Source organism: Saccostrea echinata, unplaced genomic scaffold (genome assembly GCF_033153115.1).
Source record: "Saccostrea echinata isolate AGI-Se365-2 ecotype Australia unplaced genomic scaffold, CSIRO_AGI_Sech_v1 ptg000014l, whole genome shotgun sequence".
NCBI classification, from domain to species: Eukaryota; Metazoa; Mollusca; class Bivalvia; order Ostreida; family Ostreidae; genus Saccostrea; species Saccostrea echinata.
In genome coordinates this window covers 6453709-6477300 of record NW_026889763.1, presented here as the reverse complement: position 1 = coordinate 6477300, position 23592 = coordinate 6453709, and the positions used below count along the sequence as shown (strand labels likewise).

The following is a 23592-nucleotide window of genomic DNA, read 5'->3' as shown; positions in this document are numbered from 1 at the left end:
AAATCTGAGCAAAACTGTAGGAGGAGTAGCGTTTTGAAAAATTGTTTACAGATGGACAGACATACATACAGACAACAGACACCTTACTATCACATAAGCTCTTCTGTTCTTCAACCAGTAGAGCTAAAAATGATCTAACATTTTTTAAATCTGGTAAATAAAACATGGTTTTGAACTACTTTTCTACTAACTTTGCCCATTATAAAAGGTCATTTATTTAATATTGCATGTGATGTTATTTTGCACAGGAAACAAAGATACTGATTCTCAAACAAGAGACAGATGATGACAACCAAAACAAACATATATCAATTATTTTCCTCCAAATCTCTTTGTGTTTAGCATTTAAATTTTCTAAATACAAAATTCTATCAACTTCAGTAATTTACTCATCATTTTGAGGATTGGAAACATGAGAGGAAAAAAAACAAAACAATAAAATACACTTATTCCATCAATAATAAATGGATGAATTCTACACTGTATTTGAAAGTAATTGACACTGCATTGTGAAATGGTTCTAGAAAGGAGTTGGAAAATGAAAAAAAAAAATTACGACAGATGGTAACTGATGAACACAGTTAAAAGAAGTCACCTGAGTGACTTCTGTGGCCTTTGTTACTATAAAGCAGAGAAAATTAAAACCAAAGGCCTGGAATCTTGGATAAATGTCAAGCTCTTAATAATATAAAATGTAATTTACAGCTCTTAAAGTAAAATTTCTGGGGAAAAAATGAGAACTTCAGCCAAGCTTCTATACTTTTGACTGTTGTTTATAACTTACTCCTGAAATGTCTAGTATATTGTAAATTATGAAAATCACTTCATGTAGACCTGTAGATGCAAGGGTATATGCAGTATGAATTCTTCTGAAAGTTAAGTCACACGCTTCCAACAATTTTCATAATATCACTGTTACATGTACTGTATATACCAAATAACATTCACCACCTGCACAATTTACACCACATCTAACACTTGTTTAATTAGTTACCTAAATAATACATGTATAATACAAAAATTGCTCTTGAGTGAAAAATTATTAGAGAGACAGTAATGAGAGTGATATATAAAAATTTGTATCACACAGCATGGAGTAGAATTTCTTAATGTCACAAGATCTAATAATAGGCACATCTAACTGGATCTCCTGTTAACTCGTTTATTGACATGGATGAAGGAATTACATGTTGCTCATGTTTTATTATCAGGTATGATGCAATGGTATGAGAAACAAATCTGTCCATTAAACACCGGAAAGGTTCCAAGCATTTGTTAAGAAACTGCAACATATGTACTAAGTTTACCTTATTTCCAGATTTTTGTCCTGAAATCTGAGACTTATCAAGTAAGTATCAATGAAACATAAGAAGATGATCAATGTAGTCATTAAAACATATAGGCTATAAAACAGAGAAAAAGTCATTGGGGTTTTGGAGATCACATTCAAGTAAATCTTTTGAATTACAGCTGCATCAATAAATTCTATGAAGATACCCTTAATTGGTTTGGTTGGAAAATAATTACTATCTTTCAGTTTGATTGGCAAGTTAAAATATGCAAGAAAGCTGCAATGGGTTTTGGAGGAAAATAACTGAATTTTCTTGAAATTTGATTTTTTTAAAAAAATAAAATTGTATGAACAATGAATTCAGAGTGACTCCTGATGTGTTATTGAATGGGACACTGTTAGAAACCTTCAACACCACAATCTCATCTGAATTAGAATGAATCACAGCTGTACATTCATAAGACCTGGCAAGAGTTAGACTAGATCACAGAGGAACACAAGAAGAGTCTGATAATATTAACAAAGAAATCCTTCCCTCCTGTCTTCAGAGTATACAATAATATTGTGTTCATGAGTAAATTTATATATATATATATATATCAACAAGAATTTTATAATCAAACAATACCAATGAAATATTGGACACCCCAAAAAGTATTCGGACACTATAAATACACTATACTTATCTAGTATATAAGCATTTGGCATGGTAAGTAAGGGGGGACGACTAGGGAACAAGAAGAAATGCAGTCTGAATAGGAATACACAGACTCTATACTATCACATGAGATTCTGACATTTTGGTATGTTGGTCAGCAACACACTACCTTTTTTTGTACATTGTTTTTGGCAGCAATATCAAATCAATAGATATTATGGTACATGTATTATGTATAATTTCTGACATTGGTGTAAACGCTTGATTTCCCAGGTTGTTTCAGAACTGCTTGGTGGTTCAATGACATATGCATTCCTTGAGAGTGGCACCTGTTGAGACCACAGCTTTTTGGTGACGGACTCTACATCATAATGGACTGTCCAGGACATCTGGTATATCTGATTGGCTGTCGTTGAATTTCCCAAGCCCCATTGATTGTGCTGCTTCTGTGATCTAAAGTGGAGGATTTGAAAATTCTTCACGTCCAAAATGGCAACCTACTATTATTTGTAACAACTTTCGTTTATGATCTAAAATCATGCAACATTAAGTTTTGTGACTGATGAGACATTTTACTTAAATACATAATTAAATAAATAATTTGTGGTGAGAATTAAAATATTCATCAGAAAAAGATTTCAAAACTCATGGATATTTTTCCAATATGTGAATAAAAGTTATCAATCCTTCACTGGCTACTATTTTGCTTTAATACTTAATTCTACAAAAAAAATTAAAAGATAATAAAAAATGTATCCAATAAAGAAAAAAATTACAAATTTCAGTGCTTTTGTCTTATATTTCTGGCTATTTAAGATTTAAAAACTTGAGCCAAGGAAAGAAAATAGCTGAGCTTTAAGAAAGAGAAAATGACTCACTTGTCTGAGATATTCTTGGCTTTCTTTTTTGGCTTGGTTGATTAAATCTGCTTGTCCTTTTAATACCCTTATATTCCAGGAGAAATTCTCCATGGCCTGCAAATCACAAAGTTCCGTAATTCAAAAAATGTCAATTTAATATTTGTAATATCAGTGAAACTTCGCAAAACCAGCAACCCTGAAAATACCAGCACCCCTTCAAAATCAGCCAAAATAAAAAGTCTAGGCCAGCACCATATAAAGGATGAATTGCCATAACTTATGCCAGGGGCTCCTACATCTATGTCAAATCCTCATAAATCTACAATGATTTAAATAGTTTTCAAACAAGAGTGAATAAAATTGACACCTTATGAACAAGTTTGAACTTTCATTGTGGCCCCACCCTACCCTCAGGGGGTCATGATTTGAACAAACTTGAATCTACACTATCTGAGGATGCTTCCATATAAATATGACCAATCATGGCTTTGTTGTTCTTGAGAAGATTTTTAAAGATTTTTCCTATATATTCCTTGAGAAGATTTTTCCTATATATTCCTATGTAAAACGTTGATCCCCTATTGTGGCCCTACCCTACCCCTGGGAGTCATGATTTGAACAAACTTGAATCTACACCATCTGAGGATGCTTCATATATGACCAATAAAAGCTTTGCTGTTCTTGAGAAGAAGATTTTTTAATATTTTTCCTATATACTCCTATGTAAAACTTTGATCGACCATTGTGGCCCCACTCTACCCCTGGGGGTCATGATTTGAACAAACTTGAATCTACACCACCTGAGAATGCTTCCATATGAATATGACCAATCATTGCTTTGCTGTTCTTGAGAAGAAGATTTTTCCTATATATTCCTATGTAAAACTTTGATCGTCCATTTTGGCCCTACCCTACCACTGGGGGTCATGATTTGAAACAAACTTGAATCTACACCACCTGCAGATGCTTCCATATAAATATGACCAATCATGGCTTTCCTATTCTTGAGAAGAAGAATTTTTAAGTTTTTTCCAATATACTCCAATGTTAAACTTTGATCATCCATTGTGGCCCCATCCTACCCCCGGGGGTCATAATTTGAACCAACTTGATTCTACACCACCTGAGGATGCTTCCATATAAATATGACCAAACATAGCTTTGCTGTTCTTGAGAAGAAGACTTTTGAAGATTTTTCCTACATACCCCAATGTTAAACTCTGATCGTCCACTGTGGCCCCGCCCTACCCCTGGGGGTCATGATTTGAACAAACTTGAATCTACACTACCTGACAATGATTTCACATGAGTTTCATTTTTCCTGGCTCATTGGTTCTTGAGAGTAAGATTTTTCAATGATGCCATTAATTTTTTGATATTTCAAGCCTTTGGCTTAGGTGAGCTAAAAACCAGCAATCCTTTTAATCCGGCCATGTGGTCTGGTCCAGCAGGTGGCCAGTTTAGAGAAGTTTCATTGTACTGAGACTCTTTAAAAATTTGTTATAAAAGATGTAAATTACCTTATCCTTAACCTCTATGAGACATAAAATCAACTCTCCATACAATTTTTATATCAGAGTTCATTATAACTATAAAATATTACAAAGAATCGTTCAGAAGGTTGCAGAGAACCTAAAAAAAAATCACTATCTGTGAATTTGCTATATTTAAGTTTGATAACAAGAATTTACTGTATTGAGTTACACAAACAATGCTTTACATTTCAAATAAATCCTACAGAGAAGAATCTAGATATTTAAATCTCTTTGTGTTATGATACCTTTGATAACTTTTTGCCCTTCAGGCCTGACTGCTGGCAAATATTCTCCAAATCTTCATGCCACTCCATCCCAGCTCGCTTGCAATGCAGTAACTATGATAAAAAAAAAATCTTATGACACTTCAAACATTTCAAATCATTAACAGAGGATTTTTAGTCATATTGGCAATGTTGTGATAACTGCTAGCTTATACTGTATAGTCCCCTCTCCCTTCCCCTTCCTAAACGCAAACCACCATCATCAAGTTTGTTTGCACTGGTAGAGTAATGAATTACAATAGTTCTTGCAACTTTCAATATTTATTGACGGCAGAACATGACGGAATACCCTCAGTGGAAGCACATTAAAAACATGCATGTAATTACCCTTTCATAAACTGTGTCTGCATTTTCAAGTAAATTCTTAATTTCTGCCACCAACTGAAAGAAAAGAATAAAAAAATTTAGCCAAGGTCTCTACAGATCAATAAATTGTAGTACAGCATACTTAAAATACAAAAACAATGACAAATCAAATACATGTTTAAAGTCTGGATATGGACACAAACCTCATCAAAGGAGAGGAGCGCTTTCTTCAAAATATCTGGCAGATTGCCTTGAGCTTCTAGGCTTGGATACTAAAACAACAAAGGGCAGTCTCATAAATTATAGTCATAATGACGAAGAATCTCACTCCCCATGGCTCTACTTTCTGAAGCATTGAGTACATGAATACTCATCATTTTACATTTAGCTTAACAAACAGAGATGCCCTCTCAAGGATTATGGATTTCATATCCCATTGTTGGTCTTGTGGAAAGAGAATGGATCTGTAAACAATTTGTCAGAGCAAATAAAATAGACTGAAGGGTTTTTTATTTACAAAAGGATAAACAAGACGGATCGGTTACATGATGCCCTAATACAAGTTGATTCAATCAGGCAATACAAACATAAAAACTATGTTTTAATACATGATTATGTAGCATCTAATTTTTTTTTAACAAAAACAGACTGACATGAGTGAATGAATATAAAAAGCTTTTAACATCAGTGATGCATCATGCCTTACCTCCCCTCTCATAACGAGGGTCAGATTAGCCTGCTCAGTGGAGTTGGATAGCCTGGTACCCATTAAACGGAAGCACTGTTTGATGTTGGCAATAGGAGATAACCCACAAGTTTCTTTGAAGTCAGCTAGAGTTATCTGTACATTATCCCTGAGGTCTGTGCCATCTCGCAGTGGTTGAATAGCAACCTACAGGAAAAATTTCAAATATCTATTCAACAACTTCCACAAAATGTTTTAAAATGCTGCTTAATTCTTTTTCAAGTGCTTGAAAAAAAGCGGTGTAATATTTTCTGACAAATTTCTACCTTTATGAACCACACTGTTGCATGGTAAAACAGAAAAGAAAGTAAATTCTCAGATAATACAAATGATTGGCTTAATCTACTTTAAATCAAACAGTTCAAAATACTGAAGGTTGAGCATGTTCTAAAGATTTAATCTACCCTTTTCACCATACCTTGAATGTTTCATCAATGCTTTTCACTCCCACTGACTTCATACTGGTGTAATCACGTTTGGTTTTCTTTTTCACCGACATTCCACGCTTGTGTGCCTTCTACAGAAAGAAAAAAATTTCATGAACTGCACAATCTTTAAAATACCGTAATTGTGAACAAGAGAGAACAAATCTCATTATGCCTCTCCAATATGGAAAAGGCTCATAAAGGTAACACCTGCCACCTAATTTTTTAATGTAACATAAATAATAAAATATGGTCAAAAAAAAACTTTAAATGTGAAGTATTTCCCTCACCCCTCCTCCTCGTTTGTTTGTGATTGCCACATGAATGAACAAGGTGCAGTTAGGAATCTCCTCTCCTGTATTGGAGCATAAACGAATATGTCTGTATCCTGAAAAACGATTTTTTTTATATATCAACAACTTTTTCATTAACCTTTTTAAAAATATTTCAAATTTGCAATATAAATCTGCATACCTAAAGAAATCTTTACCTAATTTTTTTTTAAATCTAAATCTGTTCTGTATTCAAATTTTTATATCTTAATTAATCTAAAACCCTTTCCATACTGATTAATCTTAAAATTGGGGAATTCTAACAAAGCTACAATTTATGGTTGGCTAAATAACTTTGGGCCAATTTTAAATAGAAATTAAATCATATATGGCTCAATATTTTCCTGTTGAAGTATTGACAAACTTATGTCAAATCCTGTAAATTGTAATAAGAGAACAAACCTGTCTGCATGCATTCAAAAGGAATGGTGTACTGTCCAATGAACTCATCACCGATATAATCGTCATCCAAGACAGCGAACCGAACCAAAGCCAGCTCAGGAAGGTTAATCTGGAACTCAAAACTCTCATCAAATATGGGACTATATCCTACAAGAGAAAAACAGGTAAAAGTAGCATTAACTACTTATTTATGTAAAACTTAACTTGGACACCAGAGGAATTTTTAGATGAAACTTTAATGGATTTACAACTTATATATATATATATATTTTTTTTGGGAAATGTGACCCTGATGTTCATCAATTGTTAACTGGATGAAGAAACTACCAAAATAAAGTAATAAAAAGTTTTCTGTACAAAGGTCCTGGCCTACTCACCATTATGGGGCACAGTTTTGGTCCTCTCTTCTGCACAGTCAGCAGGGATGCCGAAAATCTCTATGGTAACATATGGGTCTGTAACATCGCCGCGGGCACCAGAACCTTTGGGTTTCGGAAAATGCTGTCCACTGATAACCTACACATATAAACATAATGTAACATATTCTGTAATCCAGGTGTTTTTAAGTACATACTGATCAAGTGTAAATCCGTTTGCATTTTACCTTTATGTGCAATATTTGAGGTGACACCCCTGGAATGACGTCTTTTGTGTTGGCGCTGAAGTACGCAATCTCCTCCCTCATAATTGCTGGCTTTAGAATATACCCACAGTTAGCATTACGTCGAAAGAATCCATGGTATAGATCCATCATTAAACCATGGGTTTGATAATTCAAGGCCACTTTAATAAACACACACATCTCTGCTATTAAGTTTTCAAAACAGATTATAGATACATGGATGTGCAATTTCTCTTCCAGATTCAAATACTTTATCATTCAAATTCCTCTATCACTTTAAAAAAACTGTTAAGAAATGCCAAGTCCAAAGATGTAACTTGTCAGTAATTGGAAATAATTTTTTCTTTAAAATACTGCTGTTCAATTTTATTAAATGCAATCCTCTCTCAATTACCTGTCATCATATTATTGTATATAATCCCCCCTTTCCCCCCCCTTCTTTCCCCTCCCCAGTAACTTCACGACTTCGCACTTACCCATCTGACACCCACAATTCCAGAGGTCCTGTGGGTTATAGTTACTGGAGTCCACCCTCATTCCATTGGGATAAATACGTGACAGGAACTTCTTATTGTGGTTTACAAACTCCTCAGGACAACTCATGGCCAGTTTGATGGCAGTGGATTCACTGAATGAACACATCTCATAGTATTTCTCTGCAATTTTTAATAATTGATAGGTTAAGAAATCAATCAATGGGGGGGAATTTTTTTATCACTTACTTTTTTCTCCAATATCATGCACTTTATATATATTTCATCCATGCCCCGTAATTATCAATATCTAGTTGTTTTCATTTGGGAGGCACCATTCTCATATTTAGAGAAACTAAATCTATATGAAAAAGAACGTAAATTTCCAATATAAATGTACATACGACTTGTTTGGGATAATTGGAAGTCATGGAATCTAGTGGACACACAATAATTCACCAAGTCAGACAACTCTTTAGCCAGTTTGTGCTTCTTCACTGGGTGATCCTGTAACACAATCAATTTAGTCTAATATACTTTCACATTTTCTTGTATCTAATATTAACAATGAATTTGATGTTATTTCAAAACATTTTAAAATTCTATAACAAGTTCTACTTTCATTAAAGCAAAGAAATAATGTTAACCTTAGACATCAATATTCAACATTGATATACTGTACATGTATTAGCACATTTATTTAGTCAAATTGTCAAGAAAGTCATCTTTTTAAAACACGTGAAAACCTTGGTTTTGTTATTTTTCTTCTTGTCTGACTCCGCCCCTTCATCCTCATCTGTAACATACCCGTCCTCTGAGTCAGGAGGCAACTTCTTACCCTGTATCACACAAAAGGTTCAAACTCTTCATCATGATCTTGGATTCATAACTAATGTACATGTATATAAATATGAGAAATCTATAAACTTTTGCTTTGGGGCATATCACATAAATTTCATCACTAAAGCTAAAAAAATTTTGGATTCATATACAAATTTGTGATCTACAATGTATATATATGTGCCGACAAATATAAACTCTGGGAAATCCCATAACTTTAAAGTGGAATCCTATGTCCTATTTTACCTTGATAAGTATTTTTCCTTTGAGAGAGTCTGGTGAAGGAAGACAAGTCTCGTTCTCAGGGACACTCTCACTACACAACTTATCTCCAAATATTGAGGTCATGTATTCAGCCATCGCCTGCTGCTGTTTGATGTTACAATGGTTTTCTATTGACAATATCACAGGATACCTGAAAAACAATACCACACTCTCAAGTACTTTTCTCCTTACCTTTAGTTCTAAAAAGCTTGTCATTGACTTCCATTTCAAAGAATAGTCACCATATGTTACTCATGTACTCAAATCAATTAATGGCCACCATGCATATATGATAAAAATCTAAAGGCAAACTAAAACATCTGTCCTTGAAATTCTCAGGTTCCTTAGCTTGTCATAAAATGGAGATTTTTTCCCTTTTTACTACTTTCTTTAATATTATCATTAAGAAGGCCAAGACTGCTGTTTTATTTTCAGTTCTGCTTTTGTCCTTTTTCTTTATTTTGTAACTAAATTTAGAAGATGATTGAGATTTTTTTTCAAATGAGAACTTACTCAGAGGTTTCAAATGCATAAGTGTTAATGGCTTCAATAACGGCCTTGAACTGTATCTTTGAGGTGAAGGTATGTCCGTGGTAAATAATGGGGTCATCGTTTGGTCCATCCCAGCAATCCACTAAAACAAATTATACAGTCTTTACATTGTGATTGATTTGACTTCAAGCATGTTAAACAAATACATGTACTTTATTAATTCTACACCTTCCAATAATTAAGATATGTTCAGTAATACATGTATCTAATATTTACTTAATTTTATTCAACACTTTTTGAAATGCATATTGAACATACATTTATAGAATGTATTAAACCTTTTAAAAGCTTCCTGCAGAAATGACAATATTCGTTCTCTGCAAGTTCATATGTTCATATAACACACAAAGATATGCGTACTACAAATGCCTGTGTGATATGCTTACAACTGACTCTTCAATAAGTACAGAAAGGACATTCCTATGAAAAAAAAAAATGCTCATCTTATTTTAATGAGTTTGAGTAAAATGTGTCCATATTCCTCCAAGCCAGACCGCTAATTACTTTTTTAAATGTAGCTTACAACAGTTGCACTACTTGTAGGCAATTAAGAAATTGATTTTACACTGATCAGGAAAAGGAATGTGTTGTCTGACAAAAGTAGACTTGTGTTGGAGGGGAAAACATAGGATACAAGTTGTCCTACAATTAATCCCCTATTACCCCTAACATTTCTCATCATAATAACATAGATCTGTGATGATTAGACCCCCAGACTCGAACTTTCTGTCACTGCTTTTATACATCTGAAAGATAGATTTCACACTATATTCCCAAAATAACAACTGGCAATGCCTGAATCAACACTGATCATAAATCTGAGATACACGGTTTGCCCTACATTTCTGTTTTCTGGGGAGTACTGTAAACATCAGTTAGTGGCATTGAAAAAATACTCTCCGCATGAATTTATGCAACAGTACACTGATAAATAAACCCATGCCACTGCACTAACAATGTGAGAGAATTAACTCTTTAAATGCCAGCTAGATTGTTATATAAGGAACACACAATAGTATCACTGGCAAAGCAACATTTAGGATTGTTTCAAAATTGATGTTATCTTTCCAGTAAAAATTGAAAGAAATGTAAAAGATTGTTTAAAACATGGTTTTATTCTAGACTAAGATGAAGGTTGCACATTTGATCATTAAACTCTGATAGTTTTTAGCAAAAAAGGCCATCATAAAGATCTATGTTTATATAAGTAAAATGAATAAATTTAGCCACTTTTAATTCAGTTTTTCAATAATGCCCTATAAAGTGATAACAAAAAAATTGTATAGATTTATAAAGGTGATTGCAAAAAGAAAGGAAAAAAGTCTAAAATTTCCTGACATTTTAGAAATTTGATATACATGTATGCATCATTTACAACCCAAATAAGGCCAAAAATATATACATGTACTAATCCATGTATCTAAATTACCAATTCTTTGTTTGCTTCCTGTGTCCTTAATTGAAATCTTGCATATCAAATCCTCATCTATCCTATATATATATTGGTGTAGTAAACTTGTGTACCAAGTTTTATTGAAATTGGTTCAAAACTTTAGAAGGAGTGGCAGTTTGCATGGATATTATTTACTGGAAACAATGTTCCTAAAAACCAAAGACCAATAAATATAAATGTCAAAGATCACATTTTCAGAAACTCTTTTTGAAAGACCTGCTAAGGAGTGAAAAACATTTTAAACATCAAAGGCAGGGCATAACTCCCTCTCTTTTAAAGTGTGTTAAAGTTCAAGGTCACAGCACTCCATAAAACACTCTATAAAGTCTATATACATGCTAAATATCAAAACTTGACCTTTTGCAATTTCAAAGGTATAAGAGAAGAATTAATTATTTTTTAAAATAAGGCCAAAAAGGCAATAATTCCACAGCACATGGTCAAAAACTAATGTATTAAATTTTTTTAAAAAGGTCATGTGACATTGGACTGCGATTTATAAATATCACAGCCTTACCTCTCACAGGTTAAAAAAAAGGTTTTCTTTTCCTCAAAGTTACACAAAATTCAAGATTAATGTCAAAAAGATAGTAAGCCTTTTATTTAAGCCCTGAGGTCAAGTAAAACATATGTAATATATATATTAGATCCCTTATTTTTCCTCTCACAGGTTCATAAGAAAATGGGGGTGTCACAGACAGACTAACAGACACCAAGTGAAGTGATCAAAGTGTTACTTTGCACTGCAGGCAAAACCTAATCATCCCCCCACCTCATTACAGCTACATTCAACATCTTTGCCTTTAATCATGTGTAAAGTGACTGTGAATAGCCCATCACAATTGCATTTACCATTCATACATTTTTAACAATGCAAAGATGTAAGTACACTCTGGTGATGTAGTTATATCACCATGTGAACATCTAAGGCACTTCATCCTCAAATAGAATGTACTAATTACCAGTAACATTTTCCCACCACTCCGTAATGATGTATAATACTGTCCCAGTAAAAACTTTCATATCCCAGGATTTCAAAATAATTTGCCTGCATGTATATGAACAAGATTCTCTGGCCTTCAAAATACCTTTTTTCTGATATTCTCTCTTTCCTTTTTTTTTCCCCTCTCTCTCACTATTCAAACTTAACTGACACTTCTACATAGAGATATTAATTTAGTAGGGACATACAAGTAAGGTCATACAAGTATGGAGCCTCCATCCCCCTCTCTTTCTCTCTCTCTTATAGAATAAACTACTGATATTCCAAGAAGCAATAGCTGACAGTAATGGCAGATACATAAGATTCCATACCTCATAGGCCACTCACTCTGTGTAGCTATGTATGTTATAAACTACTAACATTCCACATTGCAGCATCCCATAGTAATGGCACATATCTAAGCTTACATTTTATGGTATTGCCACATAACTAAGCTTACATCTTATGGTAATGGCACATATCTAAGCTTACATCTTATGGTAATGGCACATATTTAAGCTTACATCTGACGCCCCTTTTTTCTCACTAGGAACGTATATACTACTTACGTTCCACACAGCGACATCCTTTCGTAAGGGCACGTATATAAGCCTCAACACTAGACGGACCTTGCAACTGGTCTTTCATAAGATACCTGAACAGAAAAAAAACAAAACAAATATAATACAAATTTAAAAAAAAAATCTTTATACATAAGAAAAGAATGAAGTAGTCATTTATTATTTTTATTTGCATTAAGCCTGTAAATATACTAATAATGTAAAATTTATATTTATTTCTATTAATATATTAATTGAAATCTAGATTGATAGGAATTTCAAACCCATTGGACATGGACAATATTCCTCTTAAAACATCATTTGAGGAAAAAATCTCTTGACACCATAATAACAGGGACCCTGATATAATTCTCATCTTTCAATTTTGATGTCTATTCTCTTTTTCAGAGTAATTTGTCATCACTCTACATCTATTAATACCATACCATTAAGTCCTCACATCAGAATTTGTAATGAATTCCCTAAAGAGGAAGCTTACAAAAAAAGAATTTGCTTATTTCCTTATTCAGGGTCTCATAACAGTTTTCTCTGTGTTCTTTGGAGAGACAAACCTAATTCCTCATCAGCTAAACATGAGCGTCTCTTCCACTTTTTGGACCAAAAAACATCTATCATCCTTAACAAGCACTGGGCTTCTGATGGAGTTGAATCAAGATATAGGTTCTGATTGGGGTTCCTTGTACTTACGTATTGTGCGAGCTGGCAATAAAGTAATGACTCAAAGGTTGGTTCATGTCCTCACAAATTTTGTTCTGGTCAGGATCAAATATATCACATTCCTCAGACAGCAAATAATCTGTGAATCCTGCAAATTATCCAAAATAAATTCAATCACTATTTGACTGGAGATACACAAATTAAACATTGAAGGGTTGTCTGAAGGTACGATGGGAAAATCACATGCATGGTGTGCAGATTTTTTTTTTCTTTTCTGCAGGATAAATTTACTGTCTATATAAAACCAAAGTTCAATTTAATTACAAATATATATTACATAATATTCTTTTCATATTGAAAAAAAATACAATGCATTGCATGTAGCAACAGCATTTAATATCTATTAATGTCACCTAACAAATTAATATAAAAAGAAAAAAAGAAGTTCAGACTGGTATTTAGATTTCCATAGAAAAGAAATCTCCTTGCAAAACCACTAATCAAATCTAGTCAGCTAGACCACACCATTTAAATTTTCATTTCATCTCCTCAGCTGATCTGTAAGAGGTTAATTTCTAGGAGAATAAAGGTCTTCATTCTTTATAATTTGTGATTACTTTTCCTTTATGTCAATAGTGGAGTTTTAAGGAATGAAGAGGTAAAAAATACTTAGTCTATAAACAAAGGGTACACAGTGTGAGCATGCTAAAGGGGAATAACCCCACCCCACCCACAATTCTGCTTTCTGCAATAAATAATGTTTCCCTCCTTATATTTTCTATCATGGCTAGACCACTGGATGTAATTTAACTTGTAATTGACAGTCATTTCCTGTTTGTTCAATTAACTCACCATCTATTCCTAACTGCCCTTTCTTTCTCCCGTCTTTTGAGGGTTCAAACCTATTGATTATATCAATACATTTGTCTTTCGTCACTCTTTGCATCTGAAAATAAGTCACACAAACAAGATGTTTACTAAGCAAGGATTTATTTTCCTTAAGGTCAATGTATCATAAGTAAATGATAAAAAAGCTAATGATATTCATAGCATATACTACAAAGACACACTGTAAATATCAGCTCCTGCACAAAGAAAATTTTTTCTGTCCATTCACAATGGAGCTCATGATGACCAGGAAAAATGACTCCTCTGTGGTTGATTTGCAATGCAGATCACCTACTTTTTAACCAATGTCATATACACCCAAGAAACCATACAATGTACTCAGTATTATACCAAATGAATAATCTTGTTTGCTTTGTTTATTTAGATGATTGTTAAAGAAATGAAATTTATTAATAATGCACAATGGGTATATGTATGAACAGCTCATTTCTTTTTTTCTTTCTTTTTATTTAAGGATATTGAAGATTTTACCTGAAGGAAAAAAACAAGAAGTCTGTGAGCCAATGCTCACTAGTAATACCCCCGCTCTGATGTGAATATATGCTCTCATGAATCCCACCATATGGCATGCCCAGAAAAAGAGTGTGCTAAAGTTTCAAGCACATGCAATGAGTAGTTGCTGAGAAATTTGGTATGGACAGATGCATGGATAAACAGGAAGTTGACATAAGATTTGTACAAAAATGAATCTTACCATATAGCAATCCTAGACAAAGAATGTGCTAAAATTTCAAGCATCAGCAATGAGTAGTTGCCGAGAAAACTGCAAGGAAAATTTGTTAAAGACAGATGCACGGATAAACAGGAAGTTGACATCAGATTTGTATAAAAAAATAATTCCACCATATGGCATGCCTAGGCAAAGAGTGTGCTAAAATTTCAAGCATATGCAATGTCAGTAGCTAATGAGAAAACTGTGACGAAAATTTGTTACGGACAGATGCACGGATAAACAGGAAGTTGACATCAGATTTGTGTAAAAATGTCTCCGACCATATGGCATGCCTAGACAAAAAGTGTGCTAAAATTTCAAGCATGTGCGATGAGTAGTTGCTGAGAAAACTGCGACAAAAATTTGTTACGGACAGACACACACACACACGGACACACAAACAGACAGACACACAAGAGTAAAACAGTATACCCCCCTCTCCTTCGGAGCGGGGGTATAAAAACCAGCTCTTTGATCAGCAATTATGAGAGAATGGATTTTTCTCTTCTCCTAATATAACATTATTTTGATTGATGGCAACAGACTTTATACAGAAAGATCTCACAATGCCTGTAATGAAATTAATTCCTATTCAGTTCACAGTACTGGGAATTCTTTATTGAAGTGGAGTCCATATGCAATTAATTTTCTAAAGAAGGTAGTAGGAGTTTTACCATAGCACTTTGGAAATTAAATTAAAATCAATTTTAAATGAAAAAAAAAGCAGATTACAACATGAGAATACAAGTAAAGTTAAAAAGAGTAAAATGTTTAAAAAAAAAAAAATAAAGCAACATTACTTTGCTATAACCATCATCTGAAATTTCATCTCAATTTATTTTACATCATTGACTTGGGATTAATCAGCACTTCCTACTGGAAGAGGTAATGGATTTTTCAGTCTTTTGTTGAAAACAATGCCAAAATTTTCTGCCATTTATCTAATGATTCAATTTTCTCAATTTGCCTCCCACTATCATTAAGGAAGTAGAGACCTTAAGCTACCGCCATATATTGTGGTCACTGTAGTCCCACAGAAATCCATTTCTGGTGTTAAATTACTTTTCATAAAGTTCACCAGTCTTACTGCAGAAATGAAAATTTTTGTGTAACGCAGTAGCCATTAATTATGAATGAATAAATTTCAGCATAATTTGAATGACAAAATGAGCTTAACAAGACACAAGGCAATCGTATGTAAGTATGTAAATGTGAACTGTACTTACTCCTTGCTCTGCTTCTAAAAATAGAAGTAGGTCATCTGTGGTGAGGTAGTCTGTATTGCTGGCATACCTACAACATAGTCCTCAAAATATTATATTCTTCATGGCATACCTATATGACATAGTTTATTCTTAAATGCTTAACTCTCCATGGCATATCTATACAACAAATTACTGAAAATATTATATTCCTCATGATATACTTATCCAACATAGCCCTACAAATATTACATTCCTTACGGTGAATCTATGAGATAGTTGCCCTAATATATTTTCTTTATAGGAAAAGGAAACACTGAATTATACATCTTGCTATTTTTTGCCTTTCATTGCAGTTTGTCCTATACTGTGGAATCATTTTAATTCATGGGGGGGGGTCAATGTTCGTGGGCAAACAAAATTTTGTTGGTTAGTTTGTGGGGATGTAATTTCATTGGTAACTTGTACATACAGAAGATTTGATGAATAAATATGTTGAAAAATAAATGTTCCTGGGGATGTGAATTCGTGGATAAGGTTGAACCACGAAATCCAGGAAAATGATCCCCCACGAACACTGATGATTCCACAGTACCTGTACTTTAAATTAAAAAGAAAGCAATTGTAAAATGTGATCAACACAGCTACTGCCATGATACACATGACTGCACGTACAGGGGTAGACAAATAGAATTTTTCAGTACTTGCCCTCGGACAGGTTACCATCGTAAAATTACTTGTCCTACCAAACAATATGCTTGTCCCACCTTTTTCTTAATCAACACAAAATTAAAGCATTATCGTTTATATTAAAATTATTTCTCAATTGATACACTACATGGGGACTAAATTAGACCCAAAATCAATTTATTCTTCCAGGGAAAAATTAAGGGGTAATTGTTGTTCCAAGGAGATTTCCTAGCTTGTGCAATGGGTATATCTATATACATGTACATAATTTAAACATTTCTCTGTATTACTTTAGCATCCAAAAAATACACAAAGAGAAAAAAAAAAATGAAGACGCCAAATCATTTGATGATTTCCAATTGCAAGGCATATGAATATCAAGCATTAGAATTAAAATGCACATTAGAATTAATACGCATACATGATCACAGTTCATTATTTTACATTACATGTTTTAGTAGTAAAATTTTACATTTAAGATTCAGATTTCTTTACGTATTTTTGGGGTATTAATAAAGTCCAAGTTTCATTCTATTTTCTTCAAAATTCTTTGATGAGGTATTCCCTTTTTTTTAATTTAAAAATAATGAGCAATCATTTAATTGAAAACAAAAAATATTATGCAGTATTTCATTTTGAAAACCACCACTGCATGCCTATCGTGACTTTCTGTGCATGATCGTCAGTCAACAGCTCTAATTTTAACATCAGTAGAAAACGTTTGTATTCACTGCATGAATGTTACATTTTGACAATACATGTACCTATAAAGCTCTAAAAATCCTCTTCAACTTTTTTGATATGGAATCGATAGCTGCTATGTTTTACGTCTTGTGTATATTTTAACTACACATAAAATTCTAGAGGAGTTCTGACCGAGTGTTCGATGAAGTGGTCAACAGCAGCGAAAACAGGTGCTCTATTGTGATTCCTTACATTTCAACAGCAGTAAAACAAACAACATTTGATTTTTTGTTAACTGGAGAAGCACTCGCCCGTGGGCAGGTACCACTTATCAAATAACTTGCCCGCCAAACAAAATTGGTTGTCCCAGGTGTCGGGCAATGCTATTTGTCTAGCCCTGATGTATATTTTTTGCTTGGACAAGTACCAGTATGTTGTGATTTTGGGGGAAGGGGATTTGTTTTTTGTTTCTGAATGATCCTTTCATTCAATAATAAAAATCAAGTTATGTAATATAATAAATCTACATTTCCTGTAGATCTAACACCCCCAATTGTAGCATTATTCATCAATTTCTATTTCATTAAACTGAACCCTAAAGGTAACTTTGTTCTAAGAATCTGACTTGATAACAATGTCTGAGCTACCATTCCTATATTGATCCAACATCCCAATGATGCCCAATATTCCATCAATGGTCCAAACACTGCTATCATGCCTTTTACGAGCGTGATAAGGCTTTTAATAGCCCATGTTGCCCAATGGCTCAATAAGCAGCATGAAGTAAAAAGATCTAATGTGTTAATCAATCATCAGCAATTAGTTCAGCAATCATTATCTCTTATATAAAGTAAGCTTTCTACATAGAAAAGTCTGAGGGGGTAAAGATGCTTAAATATCCACACTAATTAAGATATCATGTTTAAGAATTTGGCTGGTACTATAGCTACAAAATGACATGTAAAATTCTGTAATGTGTGCCAAGTGTTGATTATTAAGGCAACAACAACACAGACCTTGGTATCCATACACTCCTCATCAAGCTGTTATTTTTTTTTCTGTGGACAATAATTGATGTCTTTGAGCTCTCACCCCTCCCCTTTTAATGCATCCATTCCTCATGGCCCTACAAGGACTGGAAATGGATTAAAACTTGTGGCATAAGATATAATGCCCCCACCCCTTTCCTAGCAGACACTTGGTTGTCACTGTATGTCTTTCAATTAAGATCATATCTAATGTAATGGTTAAAAAACACGGGTGACTACATTTTATAAAATGATTAAATATCTATTGCACTGACAAAATCTAAAGACCTGAGCACTTTCCTTTTTAAATGGCTTTGACCTTTAAGACATGGCCTTGAACCAGGATTATAACACTTGCCTGGGTTTTTGAAAACAATAACCTTAAAACTGTGTTAATTCCTGTCTTAATGGTTACAAGTTATAGCAAAAAGAAAATAACATTTCATTTTCCATTGACCTTTCTCATTGAGAAATGACCATAAGACAACAATATGTCATGGATACTTAAGGCAAAATGATTTCAACATTACACTGACCTTGACCTTTGATTTTTCTAAAAATATGGCCTTGAGTCACAATGATATTTAGGCATAAGCATATCATGAAAACTTAAATTCACTCCATTCAAGACTTGCAAATTTATGTCTCACTCAACATTCTTTAAAAGAGGGACACACTGATGAAAGGGCTCAAACAATGTCTTCACAAAACTTCATTAGGACAGACAATTAACAGAGTATATCCCCCATCCATTTAAAGCTATTCTGTTATCTGAAGTGGCACTCTTGTCATATTTAATCTTTATATATGTACCAGACACCTACCGTACTAATAGAAAGTAAATTTCATGTCGAGTTGAAACATCCTTAAAAAGGCTAATAAATTCTTCACTGTTCAACCTCCCTCTTTCAGCAGACTCAACTCTGTTTAATTCAATTTCCTGTCAAAGACAAATAAAAAACAATATCACTAAAATACAATTATTACCATGAGCCAAAGTACCATAGTCAACCTTAACAGCATTTAATATGTAATAAATATGTGCTCTTAAATTGTGGACATGGAATAAAAATGCAGGAATATATTTTTCTATAATAATTAAATAGCAATAGGATTCAAATGCAAAACATGCCTGCAAAAACATAATCATATTCTTTAACATATGTTTAATGTACATAAAAAAAGGTCACCAGCAATATTTAAGAAGCCTTGGTGATTTCTGAAAATTTTCAATCTCTTCAGAAAGTTTTTTTAAAGACTTTGTCAGGACCACTAGAGGAATATAATATGTGACATTAGTTCAATGAGAGAACATAGATCAATTTTTGAGGGAAAAAAGAAGAGAAAAAAACATAGTAAATGCTTGACACAGGAAAGAATTGAGCGAACTTGAATATTTGGCTAAGGTGTCTTAAAGGAAATTACAAATGTTTATTCAGGATGCAAAACACACTTGGAAAACCTGTAATAGATGGAAAATGTTACATAATATAATAAACTTAACGAATTGAAAACTTTTAAAGATACATAATTCAGCACATAAAAAAGCATTTCAGTGCAATTGGCCAGTGTATAAAATTTAAATAAATCTGCATGAATACAACTCATCATTACTAACCCAATATTTATAAAACCGAGTTACATGTATCATATCATTAACAATTGAACAATAAATTCATTTCTTGTGACAAAAGCACTTTTTTAAAATTTATTTCATGGTACGTTTATCTTTCACTCTTAGATATATTTATACTGTAATGAGAGGAAAAATACATCCAACATATGAATGGACTGCAGACTTTATTCAAATATATCTCCAATGTCATCCAATGTCAATATCATATTCTAGAAATATGCATCATGCAGAAGAACACAGATAAACCTAGAAATGTTTATCATTGGGGAACCTATAAACAGATTATTGTTGCTCTCCACATTGCAAAAGTATCAGCATATGGAGAGAATCAGGAAACTCAAAGAGGACATTTGACATGCTATATGCAAGATATGCAAGGAATTTATGCAAGAAGATTGAATTGACTTCTGGGAGAATTTCAGGGCCATCAAGATCTACCCTTAACCTTAATCACATTTAATTAACTTGAAAAACTGCTTAATATTCAAACTTGTGGCAAATTACTTTTGTCAGGACAAATTCCATTTGATCTTTGACCTCTTACATTTATAATAACCAATCATTAGAATTTCCTGATGTTCATCAATAATCCATAGTGATATGGACACAGCAGGACAAAAGGACTCCTTGTAATTAACCAGACCTGGGATGTTCATGGCTCATTTTATGCAGAATTATAGGTTATCTGAACTTTGTACAAAGTGATTCTTCAACATATAATAGTTTACCGGTATCGTGCAATTAAGTAGAATATATGCCACACATTTTATTGAACATCTTTGGCTGAAAGTGTTTTTTTGTGTGTGTGTGTGGGGGGGGGGGGGGGGGGAGGGGGGTAAAAAAATAAATAAAAGTTGAATTAAACATTATAAACACTTTCTATTTTACATCTTATCACTTTATCAGCAATATACTTTTAATTATATACAATCTTAAATTCTTCCTTCATATTCACTTGCAAGTTACTGGATGTTGAAGAATCGATATACGCACAGCTGGGTTAACATGTAAATTTACCTTATATATATTATGATGTAAATACATTTCTTTTTTACTTGCTTTAATTACCACAAACACCAATAATAATCTTTGTTATAAGTTAAGAAATTGAACCTTTTGCCTGCAAAAAAATCAATAGATTTTCTTGGTCCTTCCTGAGATGAAAGACAGAATTACAGACAAAATACTCCCTATTATTTACATTTCTTAATTCTACATGAGAGTACTGAAACAAATAGAGACATTTTTTTATCATCAGAAGGTCATGAAATATCTTCTTTAATGATTTTTATCGAAAATCATCTTGCTTCAGCAAAAATTCGGGATACTAAAATTCGATAACACCCCCATGGAATATGGCTTTAATTCAATACTAATCAATAGCCTTAAAATTCTTCCTTGTCCATCTAAAAATGACATGCCAGATAAACAAATCACAAGACACTTACCCTTTTCATGAAGCAACACATCTTGTAATAACCTTAACTAATGCTAGACACACTGTATTCCCTCAGTAACTGTGTGTCCTTTTTTTCTCTTCCTCTAACAATATTAGCTTAACAAATTTATGAGGATGTCTTTGTTCACTTTTATCACATTTTCTTGCAAAAGCCATAGATTTTCACAGAAGGCCAAGGCAGTCATACTCAAAGGTCAAGGTTAAGATTAAAAATATTGGTACCCAAAAAAGCCTTTGTCACAAGGAATATATACATGTGAAGTATGAAAGTCTTAGTAGGCTACCAACCATTTAAAAACTAAAGCCAAGGTTAAAGTTTTTCCAAAAATAGGTCATACTCCAAGGTCAAGGTCAATAGCTCAGAAATATAAGTACCAAAAGAAAGGTCAAATGGAAAGTACACATAAAATATAACAGCCCTAACCGATCTGATCAAGTTATGACCAAGGTTAGAGTTCTGTAAAATTTTGCAAAAGTATGTAAAATTCCAAGGTCAAGAGGTCAAATATATTGATACCCAAAGAAAGGTCTTGTTACAAGGAATACACATATGAAATATGAAGGCCCTAGCACCAACCGTTCAAAAGATATGGGCAAAGTTTTTTTGTGAAAACACTTACACAGATAGACAGACCAAAACCAATATGCTCCCCAATTCTTCCATTACTAGGGCATAAAAAATTTTCAGCCCTTAGATATAACTTGTTTACAGTGCAGAATAATTAATAGTTTCTCTCTCTCTCTCAATGTTTCAGTATCATGAAAAAAAAATCTATTTTTAAATAACAGCCCTTCTCTTAAGTCTTTGATTCTATGTATTTATTACTAAGTAACACATAAAGGGGAGACCTATAATTCTTTTTTCTGTAATGTGCGTCACAAACTATTCGTATTTTCCATTTCTTTCAAGAAAGAGGACAAATTGGACAAAATTTGTTCAATTTTAAGTATAGAATTTACCAAGCGCAAGCTTGCCCAAGAACAATATTCACATATTTCAGTAACATTATAATTCTGCACATTATATCAAAAGATTGAGCTGGGGCAAATCTGCACTCCACAACATTTAATCAAAACATTGACGTCAAATATACCTTTCTCTCTCAAAATCATTGAAATAGTGAATTTTCGTCATCTTCTTGACGTAATATTTAATATATGACATCATAGCTGTTGAAAAATTGGTTATGCTTTCAAGTCTGTGGATATCCACTTGGTTTAAAAATAAATCATAGACTTCTCCATCAAAGTTTTACTGGAGGGGGGGGGGGGCATATATTGGTCATTAGAGAATATAATCCTTTGGAAAACAATTGTATCCATATGTACAAATATTTCTAAATTCATTGCATTGAGTAGTAGCTTAGTAGCCATAAATCATCTTTATATAAATAAGCATTTCCTGGCTGCAGAATATATGAGTTAAACTTTGGCATCTGGATATCTAGGATACAATGGACTTCTCAAGTAAACTGGAAGCTCCAACCACTTTTTCTCTATGTATTTTAACCTCAGTATCTCAAATGCTGGATATCTAGAAATTTGAAGTTTGAGATAATGAGGTTTGACTGTATTTTTTATGGGGAACCTACCTTGACTTTTTGTTGGACTCTAGCTGTGGCAATATTGCTATTGAGTTTGGCGACTAAATTGACCACACCCTTTTCGTCCAGAGTCCCTGCTGATTGGCTAGCCTCAGTTTCAAACATTTCCTGTAGCCATGTGATTATTGAGTTAAGGTTGATAATTTTTCCTTCAGTAGATTTATTATATCAATATCTGAAAACAGGCATATCAACATTGATTTTATCTAGTAAACTAATAATTGAATATTATATAGAAGAAAGAATTACTCAAGCTTGAATTTTATTAAAATTTTGTTTAAAAAAATTCTCAAACATGTATAATGACTCTCACTTAACACAAAATATTCAAATCATTTCAGATAATGCACATCAGATGTGAATTTATTTTGGTTATGCATTACTTGGCACCTTATATACAGAAAAA

At 33.1% G+C, this 23592-nt stretch overlaps 1 protein-coding gene across 1 annotated transcript in view; it reads right to left on the bottom strand.

Annotated features, from left to right (window-relative positions):
- Positions 1-2132: 2132 nt before the first annotated feature.
- LOC133186682 (inactive phospholipase C-like protein 2) overlaps positions 2133-23592 on the bottom strand; it is a 40330-nt gene continuing 18870 nt past the window's right edge. Inside the window, exons 5-26 of the mRNA XM_061321934.1 lie at positions 23175-23304; positions 19312-19427; positions 16110-16176; positions 14115-14208; positions 13293-13410; positions 12594-12679; positions 9551-9671; positions 9020-9188; positions 8680-8772; positions 8338-8440; positions 7937-8116; positions 7443-7621; positions 7216-7354; positions 6839-6985; positions 6395-6492; positions 6098-6196; positions 5641-5826; positions 5138-5206; positions 4956-5009; positions 4590-4682; positions 2828-2923; positions 2133-2402 (exon numbers count right to left, since the gene is read on the bottom strand). Coding sequence (XP_061177918.1) covers positions 2316-2402; positions 2828-2923; positions 4590-4682; positions 4956-5009; positions 5138-5206; positions 5641-5826; positions 6098-6196; positions 6395-6492; positions 6839-6985; positions 7216-7354; positions 7443-7621; positions 7937-8116; positions 8338-8440; positions 8680-8772; positions 9020-9188; positions 9551-9671; positions 12594-12679; positions 13293-13410; positions 14115-14208; positions 16110-16176; positions 19312-19427; positions 23175-23304 — 2524 coding nt within the window. The 3' untranslated portion in view covers positions 2133-2315. The remainder of the gene's footprint in view (positions 2403-2827; positions 2924-4589; positions 4683-4955; positions 5010-5137; positions 5207-5640; positions 5827-6097; positions 6197-6394; positions 6493-6838; positions 6986-7215; positions 7355-7442; positions 7622-7936; positions 8117-8337; positions 8441-8679; positions 8773-9019; positions 9189-9550; positions 9672-12593; positions 12680-13292; positions 13411-14114; positions 14209-16109; positions 16177-19311; positions 19428-23174; positions 23305-23592) is intronic.